Source organism: Rhipicephalus microplus, chromosome X (assembly GCF_043290135.1).
Source record: "Rhipicephalus microplus isolate Deutch F79 chromosome X, USDA_Rmic, whole genome shotgun sequence".
NCBI lineage: Eukaryota > Metazoa > Arthropoda > Arachnida > Ixodida > Ixodidae > Rhipicephalus > Rhipicephalus microplus.
Window position 1 is genome coordinate 60,377,303 of NC_134710.1, and position 18,757 is coordinate 60,396,059.

An 18,757-nucleotide genomic window follows, 5' to 3' on the forward strand; every position below is an offset into this window, starting at 1 on the left:
CTCTAGGTGGTAAACTACTGCAAGGAAACACTTTGTTAGAGTCATTCGAAAAACGGGGCAGGCAAGCTTGCACGTAATTGATTGATGGTTCTAGTCAATATTTAATACTGCAGGGGAGCGACAGCTGTGCCAATTTGATACAATTATTCATTTGTGTACCAAACTTTGTGAAAACCATAAAATTCATGAAAATTGCCCCAAAATGCCCAACCAGCCTCAAACTTTTCTCAGTTGGCTTAATTTAAGGCAGAAAAGGATGCCACTTTGGCCGCCTGTGTCATCAGTCAATTCAAGTGGGCAGACCCTAAACCACAGTATAAGATAGTACCTCATCAGGTTTAGAAACTCTCGAATTGTGTTTTACCAGATGAAGCAACAACGCTGCGCGCCCGTCAGTTCGCTGACCGCAGCGAATACCTAGCGGAACAACTTCAAAATAAAATTGTGTTGCAGTAGCCAGCAACACGAGAAATATCGATTTCCTAGTCAGCAAACGCAGCCACGGCCTGTTATGAATCATTAGGAACTAAAGCTTGAAGCGTACAAACTCGCAGCATGTCGAATTGTTCGCTTTCAGCATTAGTTCAACGCTACGTGCGATACGGTTCCGTCGCCAGGTCATTGGGTGTGTGTCGTCGTTACTATATGTGGTCGAATTCACCTTGCAAGCGAGCCGAGAAGTTGTCATCTACACCTAACCGTTTCATGAAAAAAAAAAAAGAACGATGGGGGGGGGGGTAGTGACTCGAAATTTTTTTATCTTGTTCTAACCCATTCCGGAACACCGCATAAGTCGCCTTTGCCATAGTACATGGCTGGCCTCCAGAAAAGTGTTTAAAGCTTTGGAAGGGGCTTATAGTAGTAGTCTCTAGACACTGCACAGTTTGTTCAATTACCGATGTGTGTATACGCTTGGAAAAGACTGTCTACTTAGGGCAGGTAATAACTGCGGAGCCGAACCACGAGATTGAAGTAACTAGAAAAATAAGAATGGGGTGGAGCACATTTGGCAAGCACTCTCAAATTATGACAGGTAGATTGCCGCTATCCCTCAAGAGGAAGGTATATAACAGCTGTAACTTGCCGGTACTTAGCTACGGAGCAGAAACCTGGAGACTTACAAGGAGGGTTCAGCTTAAATTGAGGACGATGCAGCGAGCAATGGAAAGAACAATGGTAGGTGTAACCTTAAGAGACAAGAAAAGAGCAGAGTGGATTAGGGAACAAACGGGTGTTAAGGATTTCATAGCTGAAATCAAGAAGAAAAAATGTACATGGGCTAAGCATGTAGCACGTAGACAGGATAACTGCTGGTCATTAAGGCTAACTAATTGGATTCCCAGAGAAGGCAAGCGGGTGAGGGGGAGACAGAAGGTTAGGTGGGCAGATGAGATTAAGAAGTTTGCGGGTATAAATTGGCAGCAGCAAGCACAGGACCGGGTTAACTGGTGGAACATAAGAGAGGCCTTTGTCCTGCAGTGGATGTAGTCAGGCTGATGATGATGATGATGATGATGATGATGATGATGTATACGCTTCATAACTGTGAGTACTAAAAGGATCGCTCACATCTGACCAAGTTACTAGCAAAAAGATTTGGAGTATTGTATGACCTTTCTTCAGCCGTAAAAAATCAAACAAAACTACGCACCAGTTTTTAGTTTTTCCAGTTTTACGAATCTCATGGGCACCATCTTGGAAGATCCACATTTTAATGCTCAGGCTCTGTCAAAGAATGGCGAATTCTAATGTGGACCTCATGAATGTTCGCAGAGGGGCTGATTAAAGAAAATGCTATTTTTATTGAAATACCAACGCTCATATTCACTTTGCATGATTCGATTTGATATTCACTTTGCATAGCCACGCGACGCTGCAGTCTCTGCCTTTTTTTCTTCCCGTAGAAAACTTTATAACTGATCAATAATCTTTCTTAAAAATTATTAAAAAATCCCAAGTTTTGATTTATTTATAAGACGTGAACACACTTGCGTGTGATTTATATTGCAATATTATGAATACAGTCGCCGACCGATTTTCCGGACTCCAAAAATTCGGACTTGTTGGATATTCCGAACTTCATAAATGCACCGTCAGGGATCCCATAGAGCTAATGCATCGTTTCGACCGATTTTTCGGGCGAATTTGCCCCTGAAAGTTCGATGTTTCGGACAAAATCACTCGTTTTGTGCCACGCCCCAAGCCATTGTGAACGCCGCCATGTTGGATTTTCTGTCCGCTTGGCTAAGCTTGATCTTCAGATGCTTTTCCTGCCTCCGAGATTGGAATGCGCACACCATATTTTAAGTTTCGGAGGCCGTGTTTGCTTTTTAAAAGACGCGGTGATGGATGCCGTTTTTTCGTCTTCGGTCAGCACTATCGTCATCACATCGCACGGGGAGGAGGCGAAAGGATTCTCTACCTGCCACAATGACATTTAAAGACTTCACTCGTGCGGACGATGACATTGTTTCGTGCGCGGAGGCCACTGACGACGAAATTCTTCGCCAGGTTGTCCCGGAGCCGGAGAGCGGCTCGGATGACGACAACGACGACCGCCCGCAGCCGTCGGCGGCGGAGATCGCCAACGCGGTGACAATTTTGTCGAGCGTTTATGGCAACGATGTCACCTTGACGCAAATACGGGCAAACCAAATTGCCTCCAAGCGTAGTTTGAGGCAAGGCAGCATCAAGGACTTTTTTAAACCTGCCTGATGCAATAAACTTCAGATTTTTGGCGAAAACGAATTTTTCGGACTGTTCGATTTTTCGTACCTTTTTTCGGTCCCCGCCAGGTCCGAAAAATCGGTCGGCGACTGTATTTTATATTAAAAAATTTAGCGCCTCTTTGAAAAGTGACGGAAACAAAGAAAGCTTTCCAAAAAGTCAGCGTTATGGTGGTTATGGTAGGGTGCCTTCTAGCCAAAAGTCTGCATTTTAGCCCTATGAGCAGAGGCCATTAGCTGATCGCCAATCCAATGCGCGCACGCTCATTTTGGCGCCGGTCTGATTTTGCTGCACTTTCTCTGTGTTTTGCTGTGTGTGGAAGAGCGTACAGGACCGTCTCAATTTATCTCTCGAAGAATAACGTTGTTGGTGTGGCAGAGGTGGAATGAAAACCCGCTGTTTCTCATTGTATGACGGAAAGCGTCAACGCGGCTTTCAGAAGCTAGAGTTGCTTGTCACAATCTACTGCAAGGCCAACACATTATCAGCCACGTTTATTCAGGAGCTCGCGGTGTCAGCACTGAGTAAGTTCAAGCTTCTATGAGTTATGAGATTTTGGTGGAAACGGTGGTGGTATAGTTCGCTGAAAACCCTGCAGCGTGGTGTGTACGGACTCGTGGGAGCACTGAAAAATGAGGCCCTCGATGGTTCTCCGATCACATGTGCAGTTGTATGGGCCGTTTTCCAAGTTTAAGGGCCTTTTAGCAAGCTACGGAAATACAGTACGGTATTACAAAAAAGCAGAAGCGGTATTACCGTTCCTTCTTTTATGGCCATCGGTCTTTTGACAGTGAAAGCACCTCCACAGCACAAAAGCTTTTCAAAAAGTTACTATGGGGTTGTCACGCCTCGTTGTGGCTTGTCAGCTTACGAATTGGTTACGAGGAACCTGTCGTCCGGGGGACGCATTGTGAAAGGAAGAGCACTGCCGTACTGCTTTACTGTATTTGCGTACCGAATTTCTGTAACTTGCTACGAGATTCTATTGAGGCCTTCTTAGTCGTTGACTTTCCGGCCATTAGTCGTTTCTGATGTGTGTAAGTGATTCTTAAAAGAGAGAAAAGAAGATAAAAGTGGTCCCCGTAACTGTCTCCATCATATGCGACACCTCAACAGTGGCTCACGAGGGATGGGGATCAGGAGAGGTTAAAAGGGATAGGGATAGAGTTTGGGACAGAGATACCCACATACAGAAATAAGGAGAAGATATGAAAGATGGACACGCTCGCTGGAGTGCGAGGACGAGCCACCACTCAGCGAGAGCTTCATGGCGTCAGGAGATGGTGGTGGGCGAGTCGCTCAGCCAGAGCTGAGCTGTTGTCGGTGATCGCGGGGACACAATCGGTCGGCACGGAATCCAGCGAGCGAGACCTTCTGATGTGGCAATCTAATGTTATGTGGGAGTCACTTGTATTGTCGTGTTACCACATTTGATCATTGCAATTCATTGTTTCACGCATGACCATCGCTGTAGTCCGTAGCAACGGAAGTGTTGTGCTGCTAAGCAAGGGAATGACGGTCCAATAGGAGCAAGATTGGAGGGGTCATTGAGCAATGCAATAAAAAAAAAAAAGAAAGTAGTAGGCCTGTCACGCACACATCAAGCGTTGAATGGCCCCATTTTCTCAATAAGGACGTTCTACTAATTAATTGTGCACCTTTCCTTTCTCTGAGTAAGACTTGTTGTTGGACGAGTCGGTCAAGCTAGACTTAGCTAAGAAGCCATTCAATTCTCCAGAGAATGCGTCGTTGTGCAAAGTCCACTCGGTACGCACCGCTAGAGATATTCCGTGCTTTGGCGACTCCAGTAACTGAATAGAGTTCGAACGATATGTCTTGTGTTGACACAGCTAGGGGAAGCGTAGCGTCCCCGTCGTCACGCGTGGTCGACGCGGCACGATCAGCTGTGCAGAGAGCCTACTTCTGAGATATGATCGTTGGACACGATCAGAAAAGGGAAGCGCACAGCCTGCTGCAACTCTATTCACTTTCCCCAGAAAATACTTTGTTGTGCGCATTGGACTAGGTTTGCACCGCTACAGAGATATTCCGTGCTTCGGCAACACGAGTGTGACGTATACTAAAACGGAGCTCACCAATTCGCTTCCCCTTAAGCATTGATACGCGTCGTCCTTAATACTGAGACACAATCTCTTAGTTGCACAGCTGTGCACACAGCAAGAGAAGGCTTCCCGACTTCTGCAATGACCACCAAATGGTCGAAACTTCGGGAGCCCTCCACTACGGCGTCCCGCATAACCATAGCGGGACTACGATGGATGGATGGATGGATGGATGGATGGATGGATCGGGCTGTACCCGTTAGATCGGACGGCGGCCAACACCACCTAGCCGTGATACTTAGTGAACTAACTAGATTTATCTTCTTTTTTTTTTCTTTAAATAGTGAAGTATAGGACTGGTACTTTGCAGTGAATGGTTTAATTTTCACTCGTGCCTTGACTTAAGCCACCAATCAGATAACCTCCTTCTAGTTGATTCTACCTGCTTAAAGCCTATTTTGCCCTCCCTGTCTCAAAACCCCAGTGCTTTGAAAAACTCTGCGCGATCATGCTGAACTATAGGGTGAAGCCCTTTACAGAACATTATCAAGTGCTCGGCAGTTTCCTCCTCCTCTCCGCATGTACTACATACCGTGTCTACCCCTTCGTATTTGGTCCGATATGTCTTGGTTCGCTATACTCCTGTCCTGGCCTCAAACACTAGAGAACCACCTTGAGTAGTATCATAGAACCTTTCCTTGGCCATTTTCTTCTTAAAAGTACGATAGATCTCTAGTGTAGACTTCTTAATCATGCCAATTCTCCCCATGTCAATCTCAGTTTCCTTCACCTTCTTCTTAACTGATATTCTTTTTGGTTTGGCCCCCTACTGTTTTCTAAGTATTTACCCATCAATTTTCTGGTTCGCTTGCTTCATTTTCTATCGACATTCTTCATATACAAGTACCTGAAAACCTTCCTAGCCCACCACTCCTCCCCCATTTCTCTCAAATCGCTTCTCAAATTTTATCTTGCTGCTAGCTTCCCTGCCCTCAAATTATGTCCATCCCATGTCACCTTGTGCCCCCTGATTTGGTGTATTCCCGTGAGCTCCTAAAGCGAGCCTACCTATTCCACGTTGCTTAATTTCTAATCTTGCTTGAACTTCTGATCTCATGCACAAGACCGCATTTCCGAACGTCAGACCAGGAATATTGTAATTCCACAGTGCCATATTTTTTATCACTGCTGCATTCCTGTTAGTCGTTACGTATATTTTGTGTTCCCTTAGGTACTCGGTCCCATTGCTTATCCATATGCCCAGATATTTGTATTTATATGTTATTTCTAGCATGACCTGTATCCTAAGCTCACTACCTTCATTATCATTAGAAATCATGACTGCTGATTTTTTCTTACTGAATCTGATATCTAACCTATCTCCCTCATTACCGCAGATGTTCATCAATCTTTGCGAATCGTAGTTGTTGTCGGCCATCAGCACTATATCATCTGCGTACATCAATGCTGGTAGTGCCTGTTTAATGAGTTTTCCTTGTTTGACAGAAGAGAGGGTAAAGCCAAATCAACTTCCCTCTAATTTGGCCTCTAATCCTTGTAGGTACATCATGAACAGAGGACACCCCAGTCTAAGCGCCCGTTTTACCTCTGTGGGCTTAAACATCTGTTTTTCCTTACCTTGTGACTTTTATAGATATCTTTTAAAAGATTACTGGCTCCATCTTCCACACCTAGTGTGTCCAGTATTTCCCACAAGTCCTCATCAACCACGCTATCGTACACTCCCTTGATATCCAAAAATGCTAACCACAGGGGCCTGTTTTCCTTTTTGCTATTTCGATGCACTGAGTCAGTGAGAAAAGATTATCCCAACCTCCTATGTTTCCAAAACCCATTCTGCAGTTTCCCCAGCACCCCCTCATCCTCTATCCATGCCTGCAGTCTTTCCTTTATAATCTGCATCGCCAGCCTGTGGACCACTGATGTCACTGTTATAGGACGGTAGTGTTTTATGTCAGCTTTGTCCCACTTTCCTTTATAGATCATGCTCATCCTGCTAAGTTTCTATCCATCGGGGACTTCACCATCGATTATTGTTTTGCTCACTGCCTCTCTCAAAGTCTGTTTAGACTTCGGACCCAATGTCTTTATCAGCATAATCGGAATGCCATCTGGGCCTGTGGATGTACTACCAGGAACCCTCTTCTCGGCCCTTCCCTCCCACTCTCGTTGTGAAAACGGAGCCTTTGCGCCACTTGATCCATTATTGTCTATTGTAGTGCATAAGGCACTTCTTTGTTGAAATTTTTCTGTCGCCCTTGTTTTTATATATTCAATAGTTTCGTCCCCTTTTAGCCTAGCACCCTGAGCTGTAGTTATAAACCTCTGTTCTAGGCTTGTCTAATTTCTTAGGGAGTTTAGATGGTTCCAAAATTTCGCAGCTGCCTTTCTATCTTTTCTATGTACTTCTGCCAGCCACTGAGCCCCCTTTCTTCTAATCTTTTCATTGATCAGAAGGGATGCTTCCCTTCTACAGCTTAGAAAGATGTCCCATTTTCTTTCAACATCATCTGTCGGTTCACCCCCGCTGCTTAGCATGTCTGTGTTCCCTAGAGGCTTCCTGATGTTTCGATATGGCTCTTTTAACTTTCTCTTGCCACCAACTCTTTGGTTTGTGTCTTCTTTTCCGGGGTGACTTGCCACGTGCCTTATCAAGCTCTAGCTCAAGCAGTCTAATTAGATTCATGTATGTCCACACTGTTTTAGTATCTTCAGTGATTACTTTCTCAATTTGTTTAGTAGCTATTTCTATTTGCCCTTCTGAATAAAAATTTTCCTGTAGTTGCTCATCTTGTCTCAGCTCAGTCCGCCCTTTTCGAAGGTCACCCTTCATTTGCTCTAATAGGCTGGTGGTAACCTCTTCCCGCTCACACGACGCTCCGAACTGTTTTTAGAGTTCGACCCTCTGCTCCTATTCAGCCCTAAGCTCCCCCTGAAGCCCGTCGATTCTAGCCTCAATGCGCTGCACGACCTCCTTCAGTGCCTCGCACAGCCTGCACACGACGCTCGCCTTTTGGGCGTCGGCCAAACTCGAGAATTCCGTCTCATCAAGTAGCACCAGTGCCTGCATTCTTCGCACTGCACCAGTTCTCTCTTGCCCGTGGTTTTCCTAGCCTCCTTAGCCATCTTCCGCCTGACCATCGGATCGAGCACCCAACAGCCGTAAGTTCAACCCTAATCCCACTATCCAGCCCCCTCCGCTAACTCTCCTACCTCAACAACTGTTAGAAGCTGCCGCCTACACCGCACACACATGTGCTCAATTTCGCTAGTAGCCTCTCACTATGGGATGTGAAATATACGCCCCCTAGCGCGCGACCTTTAGGTTTGTTCCTTGGTCATCGTTCCTAATGCAGAGCATTTTATAGTCACACCTAGTTCCAAGTCTGGCGTCGGCGGTGTTGTCAACACCCTCATTGTGCATGCTCGCGTCGCTGACGCAGGCAGCGTCTGCTTGTAAAAAACGACTGCTCGCGCTGCACAACCGTTCACTGGCTACCCTGTATCTGTAGGCACTGGGTCGCGCCTTATGTATTCAGTCAAAGGCATCCTTACTTGGCTTTTGCTTGACTTGACGCTTTGCTTGACTCGAGTAGATGCGATGGAAGCAACAATACCTGCAACCAGTTGTGGGCGCAACCCAATGTCAGCATCCCACCACATGTTGAAGGCAACGCTTCTCCTTCATTCAATAAATAATAATTAAGTCGAAAGAACAGTTAAACATACTCAAACCATACCCAATCACGCAACATTCACGTGATACCTCCCCCACTCGGCGATGCATTTACTCAAGTTTCCCCAACGGGAAGGTGCGGGCAGCTTTTTCTTCTAGTTGTTTCATTTTGTACGTTAGCTGTAGCACAAGAACGCATGCGTCATCATATAAAAAACGCATGAAATTCAGCTAGTGGTTGTACACATAGGAAAGCAAAAAGGCTGCCTCGCTAATGTGATTTTTGCTCTTCTTCTTTTTCGACGTTTTGTAATTATGAATCTTTATAGAAGCTCTATATATGTAAAGTTTTACAAGTGCTGCCAGTTTCTCTGCTTGTGTGCCTGAAGCCATAGTGGCGCTGATGGCAGGAACTGAAGAACATGTATTGGTCATTGCTCATTTTCATCTTATTGTAGAATCCCGCAAATATGGTCATAAACATTGCTTGAAGTGAGATTCCTCATAAGGCTGATGATTGGATTCCCGACCAGATTTCGGCACACAAGAATGTTAATGTTCTTATATTTATGTTCATGTTGAAGAACGTCAGGCAGTCAAAGTCATGCGGAATCCATTACAACGATGCATCTCGTGATTATGTTTGGGGTGTAACACGTAAATCTCCAAAAAAAATTTTTTTACTGTTATAAACACCTAACCGCATTCAACTTGCCACGCTTAGTTGTTACCATGACTTTCACTGCTGCAGAAAAATGCTTGGCAGGTTTGAAGACTGCATCACCACATGTGTTTGTTTTATGCGTGCCCTCTTTTTATACATATGGAGCTTCTATTTTAGCATAAGTAACATGTTTCCCATTTTATGCATGCTCTATCAACTTAACTTGGCTCATAATGATAAAGATATTTCTCTAGTAAAGTAGAAAGCTGGCCAAATGTAGTTGATGCATCGATTTGAATCGGCGAGGAAAAATCACAGAAGAAACCTGTGCAGGAAGGCCGCATGACAAATCCTGTGTTCTTTCTACTCAAGTGTTTTCTATTATTTCGAGTGCCGATTCAAAAGTAAAGATGCTTTTCGATCTTGCCGCAGAATGAGCCTAACTTTAATCAGAATTTTCTTTTATGTCAACTCCATGCCTCTCTGTTCTACTGCAGTTTCTTCAATATGATTGCCAGGGAGATAATCCGCGACCTGGGGGAAGACCCTGACAAGGTTTGCAAACGCGAGCATTACGTTGTGCTCAAGCTGGAAAACCCGTGGCTACCGTCAGTGTCCTCCTCGTCAGTATCTTTGACAACGAAACTCCCGCAGGGTCTGTCTCTCGACGACAAAGGCCACCTCATCACCACTACTGCCAACGCATTCGTCGAGAACCGCGGCTTCCTCAAGGACCACCGTGTGGTGGCTGCCCTGTTTTCCGGCTGTGCTTCGTTCGACGAGTGCCGGCCGTTGGGCGCAGCAGTGGGACTTGTACTGTACAACGTCAAGACGCTCGTGGTCGTCCATAACCGCGACTTCGCACCCTGATCGATCTGTTCCGTTTTGTGGAAACGCTAGTCCTTCATCATGACCTGCGACTACAGATGCCGGAAGATGCCTGGCGTGACATTGGCGGGACACATCCGCAACTGAAGCAACTCATCGGCAGCACGCCAGCGTTGGGGTCGCGCAACTTGTTTTTAAGTGCCGCGACTATTTGTGGCCTGCTTGGCGATTGTCCCTACGTGAGTTTGCACATTTGCACATTGTCAATTTTTGAAAGGCACCTTCATTGTAATGCATCTGTAGCTTTTCGATTGCATCGAAAGGGGTACACTGGACAAGCGTAGCATTAACATTATCATGGGATTTCAGGTTGCACAAGTAAGTTAGCACATCTGTAAGAGTGTATATAAGGGTACATGTCTTTAGGTTCTAGTTATGCATTCACCTGCAAGTGTGTAAAACTTGCAGAACAATATTGCAAGGCACTTGTTACACTTCATGAAAAAAAAGAAAGCAGGCAGTATATTCTGTTGTGCAAGTGTCAATAATAGTAATTAGCATCTAATTAAGTACATCATGATTCTGCTGTCACTCATGCTTCAGTAATGCATAAGAAGAATGAAATTTGAGTGAAATGTGCATTTGCAATTCATTTATAGTTGTGGAACATATCTCGAAATACAACATATTGAATGACAAGTCGATTATTATTGAGCATTACGAAGCAAAATGCAGCATTACAAAGTGGGGTGTTGCCCTTGTAGTGCCTACTTTGTAACGTGTGTCCTCTTTAACATTTTATGTTCCAGTAACTCTTGCATGATATTTTATATATGTAAAACTAGCTCAATACCTCCCTTTGCCAAAGTTGCACATTGTAGTGACTTCACCAATATGTACAGCTGTATTAATTATGGCACGTTGAGGTCAAAAGAAGCATTAACTATGCAGGACGTCCTGTCCACATGTGAACAGGACGTCCACAGAACAAGCCGCGTCCACATGGGGACACTGCACTCTAAGAGAATATAAGAAAATAAAGGCGAATGCATTAGTGATCTATCAAGCAGCCTTTATGATAGCGATGAGGGTTTTCTGCATGCTGTGTGCCAGGAGTGTAGTTCAGGCTGGGGTTTAGTAATCTCAAGTGTCATGACTATTGTAATTATAATTTCTGTGTATTTCCTTATTAACTCCTCCCTTCGGTCTGTGATTTGCATGGCTACTACTTTAACGGTGGTGGCACTTGGAAGACTGAAACATCTCTGCTGTAAAAGTGAGTTGTTAGTGAAGCTTGCCCATCTTTTTTTTGTTTTTGTTTTTTCGCTACTACAGCTGTGTGAGCTGCAGACATCTTTGCACGAGATCCTGAGGCCAGCCAATTCGCTGGCGAGCATGCTACTGGCGGCACGCCCCTCTCTGCACACGTCGTGGAGCCTCATACTTGGGGCAGACGTGGAGCGATACGACGGCACAACTGGTGTCGTCTGGGACATAACGCCGGAGCACGTGTTGCAAACCAAGAAGTTCTTCCCCAGCTTGCGGCGCATGGAGGTGACACTTCCCATGATTTTCTTTCCTAAGGTTTCGTTAGGTTATTTAGATGCTTCAGCATCAACTTCACAGTAGTGTAACATGATTTAGACTCCAACCAAAAGTTTGAAGAAGCCCGTCGACCCCTGAAGGCTTGGAAGTCGTCACGAGAGCCGAACAACGACTGATCAACGCCCGCCTTCATGAAATTAACGCCTCTCTACGGAAAAAAGAATTGGACCTTTTCTTCGCTAAGCATCAACTTGAGCACCGCATCCCTGAGTTGATGTCTGAGGTCAAAGCGTTCGCGGGCTCCGTTGCGGCATCAACGACAAAAAAGCACCGAACCACTCAGGATAGGAAACTCTCCTACCTGTTCCACCGGAGTTCCACCCAAAGCATCCAAAATTCCAGGTTTGTCACCAATCTTTCATCCCGTCCACTCACTGAACGGGAAACTTCTGTCCTGGCAAAGGGACATGTCTATAACATGTCAAGGACGCCCCGTCTACCGAAACTTGTTGCAGCTGTAGAGAAAGCCGTCTAAAGCGTGAGGCCGGGCGCCAGAGAAGAAATTAGGCTGAACTCAATTGGGATCTTTTCAAAATTACAGTGTTAAACGGACACAGCTAAACAAGCTACTCGCGGACATTTTTAAGCATTACCTGGATCTCAGAACACTTTACCTGCTACTAATCTGCCGTATTGGATCTGCACCGAGTTTTTATGCACTACCGAAAATTCACAAGCCTGACGTCCCCCTCCGACCGATTGTAGACTTTACTTCCTCCCCATGCCGAGCCCTTTCAAATTTTCTACACCGAATCTTCGCCCCACTAACCCGGAAGACACCAACTCATGTCCGTGACTCCAGCCGCTTCGTGCAGCTAGCGTCAGATGTGAGCATCGACGATGACGAGAGCATGGTCTTATTCGACGTCGTCATTGTTCACCAACGTGCCAGTTTCCTTAGCTGTCTCCGCTGCCCGTTCTGCACTTGAGGAGGACGCAAGCGGTAGTGAAAGGACTTCCTTGGCGGTTGACGAGCTCTGCCGTCTACTGGAGTTCTGCCTGTCCAGTACGTACTTCTCCTACAAAGCAACTATTTTCAGGCAGAATAGTGGAACCGCGGTGGGAGCTTCCATCTACGTCACGATGGCAAACCTGATCATGGAGTACATAGAAGAGAAAGCACCCAGCTCCTCGCCGTGACCTAAGCTTTTTCTGTGTTATATGGACGATTGCTTTTGCGACATTAGGACGTCTAAAGTTGAAAACTTCAGACTACACCTAAATTCCGTGCACCGAGCCATACAATTGACGACCGAGTGTGAAAGTGAGCACTGCCTGCCCTTTCTCGACGTCCAGGTGGCAAGAAAGCGCAACGGCCTGGAGTTCTCCGTTCATAGGAAGCCAACGCACACTGGCCGCTACTTTCAATTTGATTCTTCTCACCCCGCCTGCCACAAGGCCTCCGTTGTGACCACGCTACTCGAGAGAGCTAGGAACTTATGCTCCCATGACACAGAGCGAAAGAAAGAAGAGGCCCGCGTAATTGCGGACCTCAGGAAAAACGGATATCCAAAAAACTTCATTTGAGCCGCCACCCATAGCAACAGAGGATACGAAAACCCCAATCAACCTTAATGGGCAGCCCCCCGAAACGCGTACCGGTTTCATACGTTCAGGGAACCAGCGAGATGTTGGTGCGGATCTTCAAGAAGGAAGGGGTTCGTATCACGCACGTGCCTTCGTGTACACTGGGCCGCCTCCTCCCTTGCCCGAAAGAACGGCCAACACTGCACAGGACCCCCGTTATCATTTACGAAATTATGTGCGCCGTGTGCCCCTCTTCGTATATCAGAGAGACAAAAAAACGGAACGACTGAAGCAACACGCCAACTATGTGCGGAAGTTCTACAGAGAGCGCAGCGCAGTCGCCGAACATGCCAAGACGTTGGATCACCAGATAAATTTCGAAGCGACGGCCATCCTTGAAAGCGAGCCGAGCAGGAGGGGAAGGTTGGTACTCGAGTCGTGGCACATACAGAGGACAGCCCGTAACATCAACCGCTCTCTCGGAACCCTTGCCCCAGTGTATACACACGGACTGTGCTCTACGGAAAAACAAGAGAGAAAGGGGGGGGGTCATTATCCACCCCGCAAGTGCTTTGAAGACACCGTTGCTATGTAGCCTCCGCAGTCACCCCTGAGAAAGGAACCAAGTCAGTTTCGAAACGTCGGGTTTTCTGCAAAACTTTTGGTTGGAGTCTAAATCATCTCCCAGTTTCATACCCAACCAGACAGACTTCTGTCGAATGTTTACATTCTAGTGTAGCAGTGTTACCATTTGAACTTGTTTGTTCACCTGTTCGATATTCACATCATTTATGCTAAGTTACAACTTCAAGAAAAAAAATGGCAGCATATCCACGGAGTGAATGATGGAGAGTGGGGTGAAGAATTCGTTCGTCCATGCGTCCGTCAGTGTTACCGTCTATGTGTCCATCAGCCCGTCCGTGCATGCGTCTGTTGGTGCGTCCGTCCCTGCGTTCGTCCATGCAGCCGCCCCTGCGTCCGTTCATGCGTCCATCCATGCACCTGTCTATGTGTCCGTTCGTCCATCTATTCAACCCTCCAAGTACCACCATCTCGCATCTTTTCATCATATATTCTCCATATAGAAGCACCGCCATCCAGCGGACATTCCAAGGACTAAGAGAGGTGGCACACGCACACTTTCTTACGGCTTGCGCTTCGGGTCCACTTTCCACCTTTAACCACCTCGAGTTCATGGTATATACTAGTTCACTGTATTCATGGCACTGCGGCCGAACGCTCGCTAAACCTTTCGAAAACCAAGGAGGTTATGCCCAGCGAGTATGACGTAGCAAACTTTTTCAGTCAGATAGTGCTCAATGTACATGCCAATGGCTGCTAATGGGAAATGAGAGGCGGAGAATTCGGCTTTTACTTTCTTACGGTTTGCGCTTCGTATGTACTTCCCATTTTTAACCACCTCGAGTTCATTCATGGTATATACAAGTTCATTGTATTCATGGCACTGCAGCTCAACGCTCGCTAAACCTTTCTAAAGCTAAGGAGGTTACACCCAGCGAGTATAACATAGCAACACTTGTCAGATAGTGCTCAATGTACATGCCAATGGCTGCTAATGGTGATCGCAGCCTGCACGTTAACTAAAAGCCGAATGCTCCTGTCTCTCATTCCCCATTAGCAGCCATTGACATGTACATTGAGCACTATTTTTTATTGTTCAACAACGCACAGAAGTAGTCTCTCACCGGCACCACCTTGGAGGTCAAAATGTTATACTTGTTACTACGGGGGACGAACGGGTGCCGCTATAAGGAGCTTCGCCCCTAAAATGTCAGCTTTGTCTACAGCCATTACACTACCTCCACAGCACGATTGCTGCTTCTTACAGTGCTTACTGATTTTCGTGATGTCAAGCGCTCCTTGAGTGTTACAGATTCTTGAATTTGCCATACAAAAACTCATTGGTAGTGATTGTTGTAAGTAAAAAGCTTGACTGTGCTTGTAAATTACATCACAGATTCTGACATCGCTGCTTAGGCAAACATAATGCTTTAGGTAGTAAAAACAAACCTTTAACTCTTAATATGTGTAGTAGTTAAATTAACCAAGAAAATGTACTGATGGTTGAAGCAGAAACCAGCTAACACAATTGTCTTTCACTGGTGAAGCGCAGTCACACTGCAGTTGTATGGGCAGAGCTTTCATTTTTCTTCAAGTTGTTACTGACTGTAAAAAGCACCATGTGATGCCAGCATGCAGTGCTCTTCCCACTTCTCTGTCTCTGCAAATTTTGTTGTACTTTGAACCAAAGGTAACGTCTTTCACCTGTTGTCACCAAAAAAGCTCTCGGCAATGCTGCCATTAGTTGTGCACAAGGACAATACTGGTTCATTCTTAAAAGTAGCCCTTGTGGGTAGAGTTAGTGAAATGTGACTTTAAAGTTAGGTATGCAAATTAGAAGGCAAACGAAAGAAAAAATGACATGCGCTTGTCCTGTGTCCTCTTCGTTTTTTCGGTTTGTCATAATTTCCAAATCTCACTTTAGAGTCACTACTGCTTTGAATATCAGATTAAGATATATAGTGCCGTACAACTCATGCTTGGCTTATGTGAGAATGGCTCTGTTAAAGCACTTACGACACTTTCTTTAGAAGAAGAGGGCTTCACTTAGTACATTTCTTAAACATTGTATTTCTGGCATGATGTTTGAAACGTGAGAAAAGGACAAAGAGACCGAGGTACGCCATCTTTATCTTTTCTGTCCTTTCTTCGTGTGTCAAGCATTGCACCTAGAATAACATGTTTACCGAACATAGTGATCAACTTGTAACAAGTTCGACTTGGTACGTTTGTTACTCGCAGGTTACTACAACTCACAGTCAGACTATTGCTGCAATCGGGGTCTTTGACCAGCTCACCGACCTCTCACTGATGTTTATCGCACAAGGCACGCTGTGCTCGTTCCAAGGGCCTGTCGAGGACACACTCAAAAACCTCCCACTGAAGCACCTGTCACTCAAGTTCTTCAAGGATGTCAGTCTTGCCGCTGTCGCCAAGCACTGGCCAAGCCTGGAGACCCTGTCGCTGCCCGAATGCTCAGTCATCGAGAATGACGCCGACGACCTCATTCCCGGATCGTTCGCAGGACTGGTAAATCTGCGACTGGGAGCGGGCATTGCGATTCCCACATTCAAATCGCTGCTCGGGGCGACAAGGCGGCTCATTTCGCTCTGCCTCGATGCGGACCTTCTTGTGACATCATTTGTCAGCCACTGTTCACATGGCTCGCTGCCGCGGCTTGAACGCCTAGTGCTCCGCACCGAGCACACACTGAAGGTGCTCTGTCTGACAGTAAAAGCTTTGCAGTTTCTGGTCGAAGCCTTGCCTGCACTTCGATACGTGGTTACCGACAGCTATGACCTCCGGTTATTCTTTGAGAACATTATGCCACACGTGACGCTCGACTGGACCCAGTGCACGACATGCCCCGCCGAGTTCCCACGCATCGACGAGACTCAGAGGGAATTCTGGCAGAAGGCGATGACTCCAATCAAGGGAGGGAAATGAATGGTGGCATCCAGTTGGCATGCTTGACCGGAAATGATGTGGAGCAGTAATCTTGGTTGTCCTGATAATGCACGTATCTTCCTGGTCATCATGTGCTCCAACCCTGGACATTTTGTTAGATATGTCTGATTGGTCAATACGACTGATCATGGGAGACATGTCTTTCTTTTCTCTGTGTCTTTGCACTGCCAATTCGAAACCAGTATAATGAAGAATCGCTGAGAAAAATAATAAAACATGCAAACGGAATCTCAGCTTGTTATATTTATTATTGTTTTGAATAGTCTCAAGATGCTATTGACTAATCGACCCTTGTTTAGCGTTTGCCTCGGTGGACCAGTCGATACAAGGTGCTCCGCTGCTGACCCGAATACCGCGGGTTCGATTGTGACTGCGGCGGTCACATCTAGATGGATGCAAAAGTAGATGCCCATGTACTGTGCAATGTCAGTGCACGTTAAAGAACACCAGTTGGACAAAATTTGCGGAGACCTGTACTACAGCGTCTCTTATATTCATAATGTGGTTTTTTTTTACGTAAAACCACACATACTACCAATGCTACTACTACCACTACTACCCATTTTGCTTGCGTTCTTCTCGTCGTTCCTGCATCGTGCCTTCGCCAACCTTGATAACGCTTAGCTTGTGTTTGGTGCGTCGTCTCTGACGGCAACTTTAGCGGAGCGTTGTGGTGTATCGCGGTCAGAATACACGATCTTTGCGAGCCTCTGCTAAAGTACATGCACTGATTGATCCATTCCACAGGAACTGGAACTACACAACAGAGAACGCCGAAACGACACAACATCGATGTCGTACGCGCACGAGTAGGCTGGGGCACGTCATGCGTACGTGACCTTGCTTATGCATGTTGTTCTTGGTGTGTATGTGTCATGTGATTCTCCAGCCCGATACCGAAGAAAACAGGGAAGGAATAAGGCTCACGATGGCTGCATGGGACGAGAGGCAAGGAATTTAAGTTTGCATCTTCGCATCATGCTTTGGTGGCTCGTAGCGAACCAATTTGAACAATCACCTTGGTAGAATGTTTTTCATTGGGCACGCAAGAACTTATAGTGTCTAACTACAACCTATTATGTCATCTAGAGAGAGACACTTGAAAAGTAAATTACAAACAAAACAAAAGCCGCATGCACATCACATTTTTTACCTGAAGGCGCTGCAGCAGATGGGTTACGGTGCCAAAGAAAACATGCCTTCATTGACACAACACACTTTGTTCTCTTTATAAGCCATTTCATTCTGTCACGACATTTTAAAATTTTAATTACCATTGAGCGAAGAGGACTGTTTAGGTACATTCCTTTTCGAATGTGAGTTTAGCATGAAATCCTTGACATAGAAGTTTTAACTGCAGTCTAATTCGACGCAATGATAGTAATTCCCATCCAACTTAATTTTTTATATTGCTTATAGTTTCTTATATTGCTTAATTTTTAATGCTTTTATATTATTATTATATTTTTGAGTAATGGCTTAGGACAGACCTTGAAGTGCTGTTCTGTAGTTTTTCATGTTTGTCACTTAAGGACATATAATAAGGGATCTCATAGAGAACAAGCATATTCAAGCTTATGGTGAATTTATGCTAAATACACCATTGATTGTAAACATGCCAGCATCTGTCTCAGGCTTCGCTGTATAAAGTGTAAAAATTTGGCGAACTTTGCCCCCACTGAATCAAGAGCATTCTATGAGTGGTCCTCCATGGTTTTTCATTTTTTCTCCAGCTACCCGCGGCTGCCCAGAAAAAGCTGCTCTTCCTTTATCACCGCAACACCCAGGTTTTCAGGGGGGTTCTTCAGTTCCTTCAGGGCGCTGGACAGCTATTTGTAGAAGGTGGTCGCCACTTCCTCAGCCATAGACCTCACTTTTATTTTCTCACCCCATCCTTAATTCTCTCTCCTCCTTCCCCTGCAGACACCGAGACGTTCTTCCACCTAGGGATGCAGAAATAGCGTCTTTTGCACTCCTCATGCTCCTCCTCCAATCCTTCGCAGCATGTCAGCTTTGTATTTGTTGAACCTTATAGTGTTTAGAAATATCAATGTTGCCTTTTTTACTTGAATAACAGCTTCACACCATGCTCGACAA

At 45.7% G+C, this 18,757-nt stretch overlaps 1 protein-coding gene across 5 annotated transcripts in view; it reads left to right on the top strand.

Annotated features, from left to right (window-relative positions):
• The window catches only part of LOC142775481 (uncharacterized), a 32,962-nt gene extending 16,074 nt beyond the window's left edge, over positions 1 to 16,888 (top strand). For 3 of the 5 annotated variants that reach the window (XM_075876895.1, XM_075876896.1, XM_075876897.1), the window contains exons 3-5: positions 9,649 to 10,218; positions 11,315 to 11,533; positions 15,935 to 16,888. In XM_075876895.1, the coding sequence (XP_075733010.1) occupies positions 10,078 to 10,218; positions 11,315 to 11,533; positions 15,935 to 16,639 (1,065 nt within the window). In that variant the 5' untranslated portion in view covers positions 9,649 to 10,077 and the 3' untranslated portion in view covers positions 16,640 to 16,888. Of the gene's footprint in view, positions 1 to 6,280; positions 7,974 to 9,648; positions 10,219 to 11,314; positions 11,534 to 11,942; positions 14,309 to 15,934 lie in introns of those variants that run through there. The other 2 variants (XM_075876898.1, XM_075876899.1) reach the window with 2 other exon arrangements.
• Positions 16,889 to 18,757: the final 1,869 nt, after the last annotated feature.